Consider the following 16,351-nt stretch of genomic DNA (forward strand, 5'->3'; position numbering starts at 1 on the left):
GACTGAAACACAGCCCGAATAAGGCTCGACAAGAAAGCAAGAAATTAAGTCTGACTTTACAAAAGAGCTCGGGGCATCAAATGTGTGGAAGGCGAAATTTCGAAACTCCTGAGCCCGTAGCACAGGCAGCGTCACAAGTTATAGGCGTAAATGCCTAAGCAAAGAACAAAAATCCGAGCTCCTTAATCCGCAGTATGAACAGACTCACAATAAGTTAACAGCCAAGCTGAATAAAGCTGAATATAGAAGACATACCAGAGAGCCGAGCACCCTACATGAAAAGGCTTGCAAATACAGAAAAACACAAAAGGATAAACGAAAGCAAGAGACCCTGCTCACAGCTCGGATTAGCTCAGAGTAAACAAATACTTGGCAAAGATGCCCCTGGGAGAGGAAGACGACAAAAGGCCGAGCTCCATATCCTAGTGGAGCACACAGCTTAGACCGCACTAATCACCAAAAGTTTACATCCAGAGGGATAAGACGTCCGAGCTCATATAAGTAAAGTTGACAAAACCAGAAGACAGTGTGAGTAGAAAATAATGATGAGACATAGGCCGAGGTGAAATATCATTCATCATCAAATACACATCTCCAGATCGCCATACATTTAAACACCAAGGTAAAGGGATAAAGAAATAAGGCAAGTAAAGGACGTTTTGACAAGAGCCGTTCTCGAGCTGCACGGTCATTAGTGGAGCCTAAGTATTTACCCCCTCATCAGTCATGGAATAACTGCTGAGGAGGTAAAGGGGCAATTGATAACCTCTAGATCTTTCCGAGCCCAGGAATAAGGTTGGGTCCAAAAGAAGGCCACAGGTCCAAAACCCATCAGATCATACGCTCGAGAGGCGGCTCGACTTCACGAGCCTGGGCCGGCAACCCAGGGTGATCCGGATCAGATATGAGCACAAGCCCCATAAGGGAGTAGGCCCAATCACTCACCAGCCCTACCCGCATGCGCTCTAGAGAGCATTAAATGGTCGTTATGCATGGAGCAGGTGCCTGACACAACCGTACGTACGGGCTTGAGTGAAAAGGACAGGAAGCACTATATACTGGAGGGTCTTCTCCTTCAAGGGGGATTCTCTCTCTCCTGCTCCTTCTTCCTTAACTCCATTTTTCTTATTCTCTCTCTGCAACTCTTGCTTATCCACACTACTCTAGCTTGTAAATCTGACTTGAGCGTCGGAGGGTCTCCGCCGGGGCATCCCCGGTGGACCCCTGACCCCTTTTTCCCTTATTTTGCAGGTCCTTTCCTCAAAGAGAACATGGAGAGACCCATTTGACAGACCCATCAGAGAGTCCAAAAAGGAATCAGATCCATATAATAGGGGACGAGGAAGAACCAGATCTATCAGATATGGAGCGCAGGGAGATTGAGAGTTATCAAATTTAATTTTGCTTCAAAACTGTGTTTTTAAAATCTCTCAAATAATTTCTAAAAAAAATTCTCTCAAATAATGTATTTAACCTTGGCAGTTGCAAAAATTAATTTTTAAATATCGTTAATTGTAAAAAAAAAAAAATCACTATGTAATGTAGAAATTTATTAATTAGTGCATTAGCTTTTAAAAATATATTAAAATATTTTTAAATTTTTAAAAAATTTATTATTAATTTTAATAATTAAGTATTAGAAGAAAGTCTAAATATCTTAATATGGGGTATGTTAATTAGTAAATTTTTAAAAATTTTTAAAAATATTTTAATATAATTTTTAAAATTAATTTAATTATTAATAATTTTTTATATCATAAAAATTAAATAATAAATATTTAATCGCTAAAATTAATAGAAAAATTATAAATAAATTTAATTAATAAGTAGATTTTTTATAATTTAAACAATAAATAATGAGTTTTTTTAAATATTATAAAATTAAATAATAATTTTTTTTAAAAAAAAAAATCCAAATTTCAACTAATCAAATTTCTCACCGTACTTAGCCGGATTATTAATGAAGTCGAGGGTAAGATTATATGCGTCACAATAGACAACTCTGGCACCTTGAGTCTCCAATCTTGAGGCCAAGAGTCGAAGCTTTCTGTTATAAGCAATACTATCATTGTTCTGCTGCTCCACACACCTACGTTCCAGTTTCTTGCTAAATAGACTCACTTGTAATGGCAAGCACCCGATCGGTCCCAGACTAGACAACGCAAACCTTCTTGCTCCTTTGCTGTAAAGCCTCTGTAATCATTCAAATGAAAAATTATTCAACACAACTGTTTACCTTAATGGGATATTGTTATATAAACTCTAAAATATAGCAGTAAGGTGGGATAAACAAGAAAGGATGAATACCTTAATGGCATATTCAAGTTTGTGAAGCAGAAAATCTTGGTAACCTGAAATTGTAAACTCAGATGTCCTTATAGGCACATTATAGAAATTATTGAGCAAGTCATTGGTTCCAACACTAAAGAAAAATAAAGCATTTTCCACTATAAATCTAGCCTTCCCATCACCAACTAATCTCTCTATCCTTCTCAAAGCTTCATCAAACAAATCTAACTGAGTTGATACATTAAGCACATTATCAAACATTCCTGTTAAAGGATCTAAACCAGAACCAGCTGATGCAAAGCAGGCTCCAGTTAACAGATCATGGTCGGTGAGTTTAGGGTCAAGATAAGGTAGCATGTAGATTTTGTGGGCTAATGAAGAGGCTATGAAATCTATAGCTAGCTTGCCATTAGAGACCCTCCCATTTGGGATATGGGTAGGAAAATCTATGCCATATGGAGGATGAACTGCTCGATTATTTGTGGGAAGATAGTTGTTGTTTCCTGTATCGATTGTGGAGTCGCCAAATCCGAAAACAGCAGTTATATAAGTTGTTTTGTTTGAAGATGAAGCTGCCGCCATTAAAGATGGCAGTGAAGAGAGGGAGGTGACAATGGAGAAGATGATGATGGTGGTGGCTTTAGGTTCCATTTCTTGATTGTGAGTGTGTTTTTTCTTTACATACACGCAACCATGTATATAGTTGTTGTATTTTAGGTTGTGACCACTGAAATTTATTGGGCCGCCTTTGAGTTTAATTAGTTTTTTTAAAAAATAAATTAATTATATATATATATATATATTTTTTTTGAAATAGGGGTTGGTGGAGTCCAACCTCAGACCTTTCAAGTTTATCAAGATACACTTTTCACTAGACTAAATTTTGGAGTATAAATTAATTATATTAAATAATAATAATTTTTTTATAATAAAAGTAGGATGTAAAATTTATCAAATAAATTTTCAATCATAAAAATTTATTTTTACGATTAATAATGCAACTTTAATATATATTATTAATTTTTTTTACTTGAATTCAAATGAATAATAATTTTATTTCATTTAAAGTTTTTAAGTATAAATAAATTTATATATTTTAATATTTTCTTAAATAAGTCCTAAAATTAATTTAACAAATAAAAAATTCATCCTTCCTATATAGATAAATTATAAAAATTAAAAGAATCAGAGATATTTAAATTATTAATTCACTAAAAATTGATGATTTTATGTACTTCTTATTTTAAAATTTTTTATTTCATTAATATTTTTAATATTCACAAATTAAATTTAACTTTTTATTTTAATTTTTACTTTAAAAATATGAATTTATTATTTTAATAATCTTATTAATATTTATCTAATATTTAAATATGTTATTTTAATAATTATTATTTTGAAATTAATTTAGTGGTATTTAAATTAATTTAGATCTTTATTTTATATTTTTTAATAAATCCAAAAGTAATGTAAAATAATAAATTATAATCTAATATATATCTTTATTTAAAAAAAGTTAATTTTATTATATTTTTTAAGATTTTCTTAACTAATAAAAATTAATTTAAAAATTAAATTATTGTTTATTTTAAAAATTAAATTTTAAATAATATTATAAATAATCTAAAGGTTTAAGGGCATAATGAAAAATTCTATTGTTTTTATTTTTATTTTTATATATAATATAGAATAATTATATTGAAATTTTATATAATTAATTAAAGTTATATAAAAAAATGTGATAATCAGTATGTAAATGTTTAATGCTTATACTGTGGATAACGTTAAATTAATTATAAGTATTAAAAAAATTAAAATACTGATTAAATAGTAAAAATTCATTTAAGTCCTTAAATATTTTTTTAATCAAAATAGACTCTTAAATTTTTTAAATGATATATTTAAACACAAAATTAATGGTAATGGTACCGCGTCAAAATCAAATCTTAAAGAATGACTCACCTACAATAAATTCAAATATTTTTTTTTACTATTTTTCTTAGCAAAACAATTGATAATAGCCTTTAAATTAGAAGAGAAATCCCAATTCATTCAACAGATTTCTGGTAGATGTACTGATGTGTTGTATTTTAGGTTGAGACCACTGAAATTTATTGGGCCGCCTTCGAATTTAATTAGTTTTTAATTTTATGGAGTAAATTTTAAATTTTTTGATATAATTTAAATTAAAAAATTTAGTAACCATTAAACTAAATAATTATATTAAAATTTTTATATAATTAATTAAAGCATATATAAAAAATGTGATAATATACTCAAACAAATTTAATATAATAATAAATACATCTAAATAAATTTAATAGATTTTAAATTTTATTCTTTCAATTTTAAATTTTCATTTAAAAAAATATAATAATACTTTTTATAGCATTAATTTCCTTATAAATATTTAAAAAATAATATATATATTGGTAAAAGTTATTGGGAGTCCACTTAAATTCTTAAATTAAAAATATATTTATAAGCTTAAATAGACTTTCAATATTTATTTTGGCGTTTAAGTGAGACTTTTATTTATAAATTTCAATGGATATGAATTTAGTATTTTTGTAATTCAACTATTAGCGAAGAATTAAATTAAATAAAAAGAAATTAAGTCGGATGTAATATGGTTGTAATAGACGAGACAAGTGACAACTATGCAGACCCAATACTGAACCATCTGTTCGATGAAATGCCAACACCATCCTCCATGAACGGTAATCAATCCACAACAACACAGCCAACCAATCCAAACTCCCGCCTTGATGCCCACAGAACAGAAGATAAGGACAAATGATAGAAATCGTATAAGAACCTCTCGGTATATGCTCCAGCATCTCGTCTTATCCGCCCTCCACCTTCTTCAAAGCTCGGAACAGGACAGAACCCATATCACACTCTCTCTCAAAAAAAAGGCAACTGCGCTTCCCTCTTTTTCTCTGAGTGTTAGCTTGTAGTCATGGCTAACACAACTGCAAAACCCATCTCCTATAACAATACTCTTTTTTCCTCTTTCGGCTCCAAAACTCTTCGTTTTTCTTTTGTTAACTCTACCCACTTCAGCAAATCTCTTCCTCCTCCTCTACTCTCCTTCTCTTGCTCTTCATCGCAACCGTCGTGGTCTTGTTTCTCAATAACGCGTGTTTCTACCGCTCCTGTAGAGTATGCTCCGCCAGCTCCTGATGATAATTTCCAACAAGAAATTTCCAGGCTTAAATCTCTGCGTTTGAAGCTTGCCTGCGCGAATTCTCTGCACCAGAAGCTGTTAGTACTTGATTCTGATTATCGGGTGATGATGTTCTTCAATGCGCATGGAAACGGGGTCTCTAAGGCTTTGAGTTTGCTTAATTTGAGTTCGAGAGAGTGGTTTTTGGTTAAGTGTTTGGTGGCGGCTGGGCAAGAGCATGTGCTTAGTTTGGGGTTTGAATTGGTAGGGAGTGAGGTGGAATCTGCGAAGGGTGCACTGAAGAGTGCGCTTTATGCGTTGGTGGAGATGATTGAGAGGTTTGATTTGAAGGATAATGGGGAGTATGGTTTAGAGAAGAGTGATAATGGGGTGTATTTGAACGATGAGGATATAGGAGACTTGAAAAAGCTGCTGAAGACTTTAGCGGAGATTGAACAGTTCTATGATTGCATTGGAGGTATCATTGGGTGAGTGAGTCTTTTACACTTTCTGATTGGTAAATTAGCTAGTTGTTTTTTTTTTTTTTTTTAAAAAAAAAAAAAAAAAAAACCCTGGTAGGACTTACGATTTACTTATCAAGCTTGTATTCTGAACATGTAACTCATTCTTTCTTCTTGCTATGCATGATTATTGATTATTTTTTCCCTGGTGATTCATTGTTATCTATGGTTTAGTGCTTGAAATGTTGGGGTTGAGATGTTAAATTCATGCTTTTTGTTTTGAATATGGTAATAAAATTGAATAGTAATAATTGAGTATATGTAATGAACTTGTAGGGAAATTTGCTTATTATGGGATGTTATTACCAATGTGCCAAATGTGAATCATTACCTGACTTGGTACGTTACCTATGCACAACAGTAAGATGATCGTCTGTAAATAGGAGTTCTCTACTTGCGTGGATAAGTTGCAAATGAAAGTTCTACTTGTTATACTTGACTGCAATATTTCAAATGTTAGTTCCCTGCTGGGAAAGTCATGTGCAACTTGGATGTCGATTTATCAGCTTTAAATAGAAGGATTTCCATTGTTCGTGGTATTAATTATTTCATTGTCTTTCCTTCCAATGACATGGTAATGCCCCTTTTTTCTGAAGTTAGGTTGGGCTTGTGATAGTTTAATATTTGAGCTGTTGGTTTGGGTGGAGAACAAGGAGGAAGGATTTCTGTAAGACACTTTTCAAGTTTCAAGTATAGGGATGACTTGAGCTATTATTTAAGTGTGGCGGTTTCTATTTCATCTACTCAAATGATCTGTAATTGTTCATTCATTTGAACTGTAGCTAATCAAAAAATCATATTGTAGATGTTTAAAGATTTTAATATATTGAACAATTGAAATGACATACTTGCTGCAGATATCAGATAATGGTATTGGAGCTTCTTGCCCAGTCATCTTCTGAAAAGCAAACCACAAATTGGTCACACCACATTCAAGAATCAATGGAATGCGAGTTTTTGGGAATTCATGCTCCTAATGTAGTGGACCTTTCCAAAAATACAGAGTATGCATCTCAAGCTGCTCTATGGGGAATTGAGGTTAGCACCTAAAGTTTATTTTCTATTAGTACAAATTTGCTCATGGTTTCTAGAGATAATAAGATCTTGTCCTTTTAGGGTTTGCCAGACCTTGGAGAAATTTATCCTCTAGGTGGTTCTGCGGACCGGCTTGGTTTGGTTGATCCAGACACAGGTGAATGTCTTCCTGCTGCAATGCTTCCATTTTGTGGAAGGACTTTATTGGAAGGCCTTATAAGAGATCTTCAGGTATAAGATATTTGTTTTTTCAATTGTGGGAATATCTGTTCTCTAACTTTATTATTTCGTGAAGGGGGAGCCATAATTTGTAGTTTAATCATGGAAGCTGATATTAGTGGCCTGTTATTATAATGCTATTTATGTTCAATTTTTTGATTGCTAGGCTAGGGAGTTCTTGCACTACAAGTTGTATGGAAAACAATGCATCATCCCTGTTGCGATCATGACAAGTTCAGCTAAGAATAACCATGAGCGTATCACTTCTCTTTGTGAAAAACTCAGCTGGTTTGGAAGAGGTCGATCCAGTTTCCAACTTTTTCAGCAGGTTTATGCAAGGATGTTTTCTCTTCTTGTACTTGACTGTTAGTTAATTAATATTATTTTTCATTTACAAACTAACTCCTTCAATGTGCAGCCTCTTGTTCCTGCTGTTAGTGCAGAAGATGGGCAATGGTTGATAACCAAACCATTCTCACCTGTTTCCAAGCCTGGTGGACATGGTGTTATTTGGAAACTTGCTTATGATAAGGGAATCTTTGAGTGGTTTTATGATCATGGAAGAAAAGGTGCAACTGTACGACAAGTCAGGTTAGCTATATCCTAGCATATTGAAGTTCACCTCTTCTTTTTGGATTGTGAGCATCAAATTATCTTCTGTGTTGAACTGTTGACTCTGCAGTAATGTTGTGGCTGCAACAGACTTGACCCTTTTGGCATTGGCAGGGATTGGTTTACGCCATGGGAAGGTAAGGTCAGATATATAGGTCGAAATTGACAATTTTATTTTGTCCCTCTCCCCCTTCTCTCCCTTCTTTCCACATGCTGGGGGTCAGATATATGCAGATACTGACATAGGCAATGTTAGACTAAGGGTTATTACTGGTTAATTCCTCCACTATCAGAAGGATTCAGCATATTCCATATAATTTGTAGTCTTGTCTCCTGTTGAAATTTATCAAGGATTTGTTGACCATGTGGGAAAAATCACCTCTAGTACTATCAAGATTCCTTGAAGATCTAATTCTTCTTCACCCTTTCTTAGTCATTACAAATTGTGCATGTAACAGAAATTAGGCTTTGCGTCTTGCAAGCGTAACTCGGGGGCTACTGAAGGAATCAATGTTCTTATTGAGAAGAAGACTCTAGATGGAAAGTGGGCTTATGGTTTATCATGCATTGAGTACACAGAGTTCGATAAGTTTGGAATCACAAGTGGAGCATGTTATTCTAACAGGTAAGCATCCATGTGCCTATGTAATGTTTTATTTTGACATTGTTCACTTTTAAACCATATGACATATGGCTTTATGCGTGCTCAAAATTTCAATGACTTGAATTTTTTGGAATTCATGTTAAGAAGTGGGAGACCACACAAATTAGATATCTATAACATGGTAAATTTAATTGCTATTACATATCATAGCCTTCAATTCAGGCTCTTCATTGCTATTTTACCATGAGTTAATGCCGGGAGGAAAGGAATTCTCATCTGGTGCTTCAGGAAGTTGATAGTTTCTCTCCTGAAATTATGCATAAGTTTTGCACATGCTTATTCAGTATAACATAGACAACATTAGGCCATTCTTTTATCGGCATGTCCCTCATTGAGTTTTGTATATTGAGGTTGTATTACCAATGAAATTATGACTCATGTCTGTCATTTGCATTTGTTGGATAGTCCACTTTTTTCATTTCTTCTCCCTAATATGCCTAGCTAACCTGGATCTTGCTGTCCGCTTTTGATTATTGTGTTTTAAGCTTAAGATTTTCAGAAATATGTCATATCAACTTCAAATTAAGTTTAAGGTTTTGGAAATGTGCAACATGAATCTTGTTTTTTCTTGTTAAGTTTGCAGGCAGAGTTCCCTGCCAATACAAATATTCTATATGTGGATTTATCTTCAGTGGAGTCAGTTGCGTCAAGTAACAGTGAAAAAAGTTTACCAGGCATGGTATTGAATACAAAGAAGCAGATTGCATATGAGGACAGTTTTGGGAACTGTCATAGGTATTTTATCTGCCTAATGGTTGAAATTTTATTATTTCTATTTTTTATGCACCCAAGTTTGGGTAATATTCTTCGTTATCAAGACTTAATTGCATGTCCTGCTTGGTATATCCATTATTTTAACCATGATAGACTGAATCAAATGTTACAAAAATGTAACACTGCTTGTAAGCTTATTTTCGGTTTCTGTCTGTGCGGTGTGAGAAGAAGTAATACTGATGTATGAACTAAATCATCTTGCTTTGCTTTCAGCTTCAAGTAATTGTTTGACTTTAGACTATGGGAGTATACATTCTGGATGGGGAGAAAACTTCTTATTTTTTCTTTAGGGGGGGTGGGGGGCGGGGGAGGGGAAGATTTCTTTGTAGCCATTATTTAAGGTATTTGGTTTGAATGCATATATAGTGGTAGGATTTGGTAATTTGGATCAATACTAATCTTTATGTATTAAACATATTCTTTTTCTCTTCAACATAAATGACTTTTAATACATAGTAATTTTTTATTTGTTGCTGACATAGGAATAAGTTACTTCTCCACTTAATTTTTATTTTTATTTTGCTATTTCAGCCAAGTGTTTCTAGAGACAGAATTTATTGATAGCTGAGGAATTACTGCTGTATTTCATCTTTTTTCAGTGTTATGTTACTCAGCAGTGGTTCGCCATAGATTCAATTACACTAAGCATATTTCTCACTTGCAGTGTCTCTGGTAGCCGGCTGGAATGCACAATGCAAAATATTGCAGACAATTTTTTAAATACTTATTTATCCAGATTTTACCAGGGTGTTGAAGGTAATATTATTATCTACTTTCCACCTAAAGTTTGCAGCAAAACATTTTCATTGCACATTACACATGTTGTTTCTGATGAAATCTTGGCAATATGTCTACAGATAAGCTGGATACCTTTATTGTGTATAACGAACGAAGAAAGGTTACATCATCTGCTAAGAGGAAGAGAAAACATGTGGACCAATCTTTGCACCAGGTTATAATTTTCTGATTGTAGTATTCATTTTTAAGTGGACAAACTAAATTCTCTCCCTGTTTACCAAAAATTCTCTGTGCTTTTATTTTCCCCTTAGTTCCTTTAATTCCATTTATCTCTCTGATTCATTGCAGTCATTTCTTTCAAAGTAGTCATTCCAAAAAATATCTGCACTACTTGCATGTTCTGGTTAAGTTCAAGAAGACCAAGAATTAGGGGATGGATATTGAGTGATTAAATTGCATTGGTTTTCACAAGGGGATGACTAGTGATTGTTCATTAATTATGTTTGTGCTTATGTATTTAAATGAGAATTAGGATTCTGACAATTGAGGCAGCAAATTTCTGGGAGTCTTTAAACTTGCTAGAGTGTCCTTGATTGAAATTGGCACTGAAACTATATTATCAAGTTGTAAATTTGTGATATAATAATAACTTGATGCCATTATTGTTCCTATTGTCTTAATTTTTTCAAGAATTTGGATCCATGTTCAGACTCCTGATGGTGCACTGTTGGATATCTTACGGAATGCCTACGATCTTCTTTCCTGTTGTGACATTGAACTTCCTAAGGTATTTTATCTATTCTCGTTATTATAACCCACTCTTGTCTGTTGAATTGAGGTCCATGTTTCTTCATATTTTACATCATTATTTCTAATGTTATTCATTATATAATAATTTGTAGACCTTGTGATAGCTCTTCATATCCTCTTGAAGAATGTTCATTTATGGTTCTCTTTATTTTTGCAGGTTGAAGGTAATGACAGATATGTTAATTCTGGACCACCATTTCTAATCTTTCTGCATCCTTCTCTTGGCCCACTTTGGGAGGTCACAAGACAAAAGGTAAGTTTAATGCAGCTGGTGCTACATTCCATAGTTGGCTGTAAATTGGTCTTTCCTTACTTCCATGGTGAAATTCATGTGATATTTATTCAGTACATGGTCCATCCTTGACACTTAGTAGGGTTACTTATTATATGCATGTTTGAAAGGCTTTTTGCCTGTAGTCTTTCACTGTACAAAATCTTTGTTATTATTGATTTCTTGTAGCTGTTCCAACTTCTTACTTCGGTTTCAAGATATATCCCTCTCCACATGGCCATAGTGATTTTGTGGCTTTTTAAACTGGTATTATCAATCATAAATTGCTTAATAAATTTTGATTATGCTTTTTCTATTTTCCAGTTTTATGGAGGATCCATTTCCGAGGGCTCTGAGCTACAAATTGAGGTTGCAGAGTTCATGTGGAGGAATGTCGAGGTTGTAATATTCTGATTGATGGTCAAGCCGTTCAAGTTGTCACTTCTAATTTCTATGCTTATTTGGTTTCCAATTTGCAGCTTGATGGGAGCTTAATTGTTATTGCTGGAAATGTCATGGGCTCAACAAGGATTGATGCAAATGGGGAGCCAATGTTGCAGTATGGTCGCAGGTATGAAATGACTGAATTTCAAATGTGGTGGTGATCAAATCCATAAGTGCTAACATCAGTTTGTCTGTGTAGGTGTGGAAGATGTAGACTGCAAAATGTCAAAGTTCTCAATAAGGGGATAGACTGGAGTTGTGGAGAAAATGCATACTGGAAACATAGCGTACAACGATTTGAGGCATTGAAAGTTATTCTGCATGGAAATGCAGAATTTGAGGCCAACAATGTTATCCTAGAGGTTAGAATGGCTAAACAAACATTTACTCTGCAAAGATTAATAATATGGCTTTTACAGATAGTAAAATCACATAGGTTGCCAGAATCATTACATGCTTGGAATTGGGATGTACTGCCAGACCTCCTGCATATAAAATTCATATGATGAACCAATAATCAATTAGTTACATCCTTCGTTTGCAAGTAAAATCCTTTCTCTCTCCAGGGAATATAAAGTAAATCCATCTTCAGTTACACGTTTTTTTCTTTTTTTTTTTCAAAAAAAAAAAACTGATGGCTTCAAATTGTCCATCTTGGCTGAAGGGAATGTGGTCGTTACTATGAACTTCTTCCTGATTCTGAAGTTAATTGCTAACCTTAGCTCTCTTGCTAGCATATCGTATATCAAGCATCTTAAATTGCTTTACCTTATATTGTTTCCCTTTGTGCGTGCGTGTCTCAGGGTAATCATGTATTTGAAGTTCCAGATGGCTACAAAATGAAGATCATATCAGGAAATTCAGGTTTGTGATCCTCGATGTCAGAATATCTGTTATTGCGTAGGGTTCCCAGCAGCAGTACCTTTGAGCTGCTTAATGTACGCGCCCCATCCCCCATACACAGGTTACACATGTATAGCATAAGCATGCACTCAAAAGATAAAATGGGGAATATCATAACGAGGCATGAATATAAAACGTGACGTTCTCCCTCCTCTGGGATTCTTTCTTAATAACCAAATTGAGAAAGCATTTCACTAAGGATCTTAGTTTCAGTGCAAGTTAAATGTGCCAACTTCTGTCCGAGTGCATGTTCTTGGATTATGGAGCAAGGCTTTCTGTTTTCTGTCTAATGTTCTACATTGTTCCAAGGAAACTTGTGTGTGTAATTATGCTCCTACTATTAAAATTTGCTGAATTTTACAATGTAGAACAATCTAGGGGAGAGATTTTAGCCTTTTCTCCCTTATCCTCATAATCTCGAAATGTTTGATATATTTCACATTTTTACTGAATCCACGTACACATCCTCGCTACTTCGAACGTTAAGAATCAACCCATGCTATTTTTTGTTCGATGCAGGCTTGGAAGTCCAGCTCAACCCCATAGAACCAAATATGATGGATACTGGAAGCTGGTTTTGGAACTACAAGATAAATGGCACACACATTCTTTTGGAATTGGTAGAGTTGTAAAGTACTAGATTTGCTGTCATAATTCTCTGTGAATCTTCGTTCACAAATTGAACTAGGAGTGCATCTTCACAGCATGATTGGTTGTAACATAAGTTAAACCATCTAGAATCTTTGTAGTAATATGTGAAGATGGATAGAGGCTTGTAAAACCTGTATGGTTCTGGCTAGTTGTTCTGATGTTTCCTTAGTTGGCTGGAGCTGTGCGTAATTCCAGTGTAGAAGCAGTGTAAAATTCTGAAGCAATGAGAATTTGTATTTTCTCTCTTTAGCCCTCTATGAATATGAATGTTAAGCGAGGAGTGCTATGCTAGCGTCTACTGTCAGTAACAGATTAATGCATCTGGTTAATTTTTAAATAATTTGTAAATAATTCGATTCATTTATTTGTAACAAGTTTTAATTCAAAAATAATAATGTTAAATGAAGTATGGTTAAAAAAAAAAAAAAAGTAAAGATTACCTTTTCTAATGATTAATAAAGGAAAATTATAAGTTGCCACCATACTCCTCTATATAAATTGGCAGGAGTTGATAGCTTTGCCTCAGTACGTGCAGTCACCACATTATTCAAACAAAGAAACCATGATATCTCTTCTGTAAGGCTCTTTTATTGAATGCCTCCCTGAAATTAGGCTAAGAGCTTGGCTCACTTATAAAATGAATTAAGTGAAACTAAACTTTTATTTTAACGAGTATTGACTTGATTCATTTATAGTTCTAATTATAAAAATAAAGTAAGTTTATCTATTACACTCATCCATCTACGTCTATTTTCCTTTTTTAAAAAATTTATTATTTGATCTTTATAATATGAAAAAAATTCACTAATTAGTTCATCAATTTTGAAAAATATATTAAAATGTTTCTGAAATTTTAAAAAATTTACTAATTAATCTCTTCGTATTATGGGTATTTTAGATTTTTTTACAATATTTAATGGCTAAAATTAACGGAGGAACCAATAGAATCTTTAAAATGTAATTAATTTATTTTTCAAAATAAAAAAATCAGCTAGTAAGTTTTTTCATATTATAGGGACTAAATAATAATTTTTTTAATTAATTTTTACGTAGTAGATTATTTTATTTTTAAATTTAATTAATTTAATTAATTTATTAATATAAATTCGTCAATTTTAAAGATAATTTAATAATATGAGTAATATTTTTAAATGCACATTACATTAGAAAAAAAATATTTTTAATAATATTAGTAATATTTTTTAATTTGTGTGAAGTAAAAATAAGTCTTTCTCTTTAACTAATAGAGTTATTGAGTTAGATTTTTCGATTTATTATTGCTCAATAGTAAATATAATATATTAACAATTTATTAAAATAATAAAACGTAAAAATTAAATTGATTCTTATATTAAAATTAAGGGTGATTTACGATTTAGTCCCTGGGTATTACCATTATTAACAAGTCAGTTCCTGTATTTTTAGAAACCTATTAAAACGTCCTTATGTTTTATTTCCGTCAACGAAATAGTCCTTCCGTCCTATTTTCCGTTAAAATTAGATAAAAGAGGAGAGATAAAATTTTTAAAATCCAATTTTACCCTCAAATAAAACCATTTATTTAGTCCTTGTATATTACAATTATTAACAAGTTAGTCCTTACATTTTCAAAAATCTATTAAAATATTTTTATCTTTTTTCATATCTATTAAAACGTCCTTATCATTTTTTTCCGTCAATGAAATAGTCCCTATCTTTTCTCATATCTATTAAAACATTCTTATCATTTTTTTATGTCAACGAAATAGTCCCTCCTCATCGTTTCTTTCTATCAACGAAATCATCCCTCCCTATATTTATAGAAATCTATTAAAACGTTCTTATTGTTTCTTTTTGTCAACCAAATAGTCCCTATCTTTTCTCAGATCTATTAAAACGTCCTTATCGTTTCTTTTTGTCAACGAAATAGTAGAAGAAGAAGAAGAAGAAGAAGAAGAAAAGTCCCTACCTTTTCTCAGATCTATTAAAACGAGAAGAAGAAGAAGAAAAAGAAGAAGAAGAAGAAGAAGAAGAAGAAAGTCCCTATCTTTTCTCAGATCTATTAAAACGTCCTTATCGTTTCTTTTTGTCAACGAAATAGTCGAAGAAGAAGAAGAAGAAGAAGAAGAAAGTCCCTATCTTTTCTCAGATCTATTAAAACGTCCTTATCGTTTCTTTTTGTCAACGAAATAGTCGAAGAAGAAGAAGAAGAAGAAGAAGAAGCAGAAAGGGTAGAAAGAAGAAGAAGAAGAAGAAGAAGAAGCAGAAAGGGTAGAAAGAAGAAGAAGAAAGAAGAAGAAGAAGAAGAAGAAGAAGAAGAAGAAGGAGAAGAAGAAGGAGAAGAAGGAGAAGAAGGAGAAGAAGAAGGAGAAGAAGAAGGAGAAGAAGAAGAAGAAGAAGAAGAAGAAGAAGGAGAAGAAGAAGGAGAAGAAGAAGGAGAAGAAGGAGAAGAAGAAGGAGAAGAAGAAGGAGAAGGAGAAGGAGAAGAAGAAGAAGAAGAAGAAGCAGAAGAAGAAGGAGAAGAAGGAGCAGAAGAAGAAGGAGAAGAAGGAGCAGAAGAAGAAGGAGAAGAAGGAAGAAGAATTGATGAAGAAGAAAAGGAAGGAGGAGGAGGAGGAGGAGAAAAATAATAGGGTAAAGCAGAAGAAGAAGAAGAAGTAGAAGAAGCAGAAGAAGAAGAAGAAGCAGAAGAAGCAGAAGCAGAAGGAAGAAGAATTGATGAAGAAGAAAAGGAAGGAGGAGGAGGAGAAGGAGAAAAATAATGGGGTAATATAGTCTTTTACTATATTTTTAACGGTAAAAATAGACAGAAGGACTATTTCGTTGACGGAGAGAAAACATAAGGACGTTTTAATAAATAATGTTTTATAAATCTGAATTTTATAAATTTATATATTACAATTTATAAAATGTTAATCTTACTGTAATTTCAAAACTTTTGGACCAAAATCGAATAGAAAACAGCTTCGAATCAGAACCATTTTAAACTGAAATCACAAATTTTCAATTCCAAGTTAATTTTTAATATATTTTAATATTTAAAGAATTAAATTTTAAAATGAAAACTTTAAATAATAATAAACATCGAACAGAAACGGTGATATTTTAAAGTAGCTCCACTAACTGATGTCAGAATTCAGATTCTCAAGCAGGTGTTTTCAGGGCTTTACTCCTCCAGGTTTCCCATCTTGTGGATAGGGACAGGCCAGGCCAGGCCACCTTTCTTGGAAGTTTTCTTTTCTTTAATGAATTGCAAAGAAAATATCCCATCC

The 16,351-nt window shown here is 32.9% G+C and overlaps 2 protein-coding genes across 3 annotated transcripts; one reads left to right on the forward strand and one right to left on the reverse strand.

The window, feature by feature from the left end:
- Positions 1-1,923: 1,923 nt before the first annotated feature.
- On the reverse strand, positions 1,924-2,940 carry LOC110624952 (GDSL esterase/lipase At2g31550). Its single transcript, XM_021770429.2, has 2 exons — positions 2,308-2,940; positions 1,924-2,193 (listed from the first exon to the last, which is right to left on the reverse strand). The coding sequence occupies exons 1-2, from the start codon at positions 2,938-2,940 to the stop codon at positions 1,924-1,926; spliced, it is 903 nt and encodes a 300-aa protein (XP_021626121.2).
- A 2,046-nt stretch (positions 2,941-4,986) lies between these two features.
- Positions 4,987-13,349, forward strand: LOC110624904 (UTP--glucose-1-phosphate uridylyltransferase 3, chloroplastic). Of its 2 annotated transcripts, XM_021770339.2 has the most exons (17): positions 4,989-5,946; positions 6,837-7,017; positions 7,096-7,245; positions 7,400-7,561; positions 7,652-7,824; positions 7,916-7,982; positions 8,304-8,470; positions 9,086-9,244; positions 9,948-10,039; positions 10,141-10,235; positions 10,731-10,808; positions 10,989-11,084; positions 11,427-11,501; positions 11,582-11,673; positions 11,746-11,908; positions 12,350-12,410; positions 12,969-13,349. In XM_021770339.2, the coding sequence occupies exons 1-17, from the start codon at positions 5,252-5,254 to the stop codon at positions 13,079-13,081; spliced, it is 2,619 nt and encodes an 872-aa protein (XP_021626031.1). In that variant the 5' UTR covers positions 4,989-5,251; the 3' UTR covers positions 13,082-13,349. The 2 variants fall into 2 exon arrangements, with proteins under 2 accessions (XP_043817039.1, XP_021626031.1); XM_043961104.1 differs by lacking the exons at positions 10,731-10,808; positions 10,989-11,084 and having other exon boundaries at positions 4,987-5,946.
- Positions 13,350-16,351: the final 3,002 nt, after the last annotated feature.

The sequence above is a fragment of the Manihot esculenta genome, chromosome 10 (assembly GCF_001659605.2).
Source record: "Manihot esculenta cultivar AM560-2 chromosome 10, M.esculenta_v8, whole genome shotgun sequence".
Taxonomy (NCBI): Eukaryota; Viridiplantae; Streptophyta; class Magnoliopsida; order Malpighiales; family Euphorbiaceae; genus Manihot; species Manihot esculenta.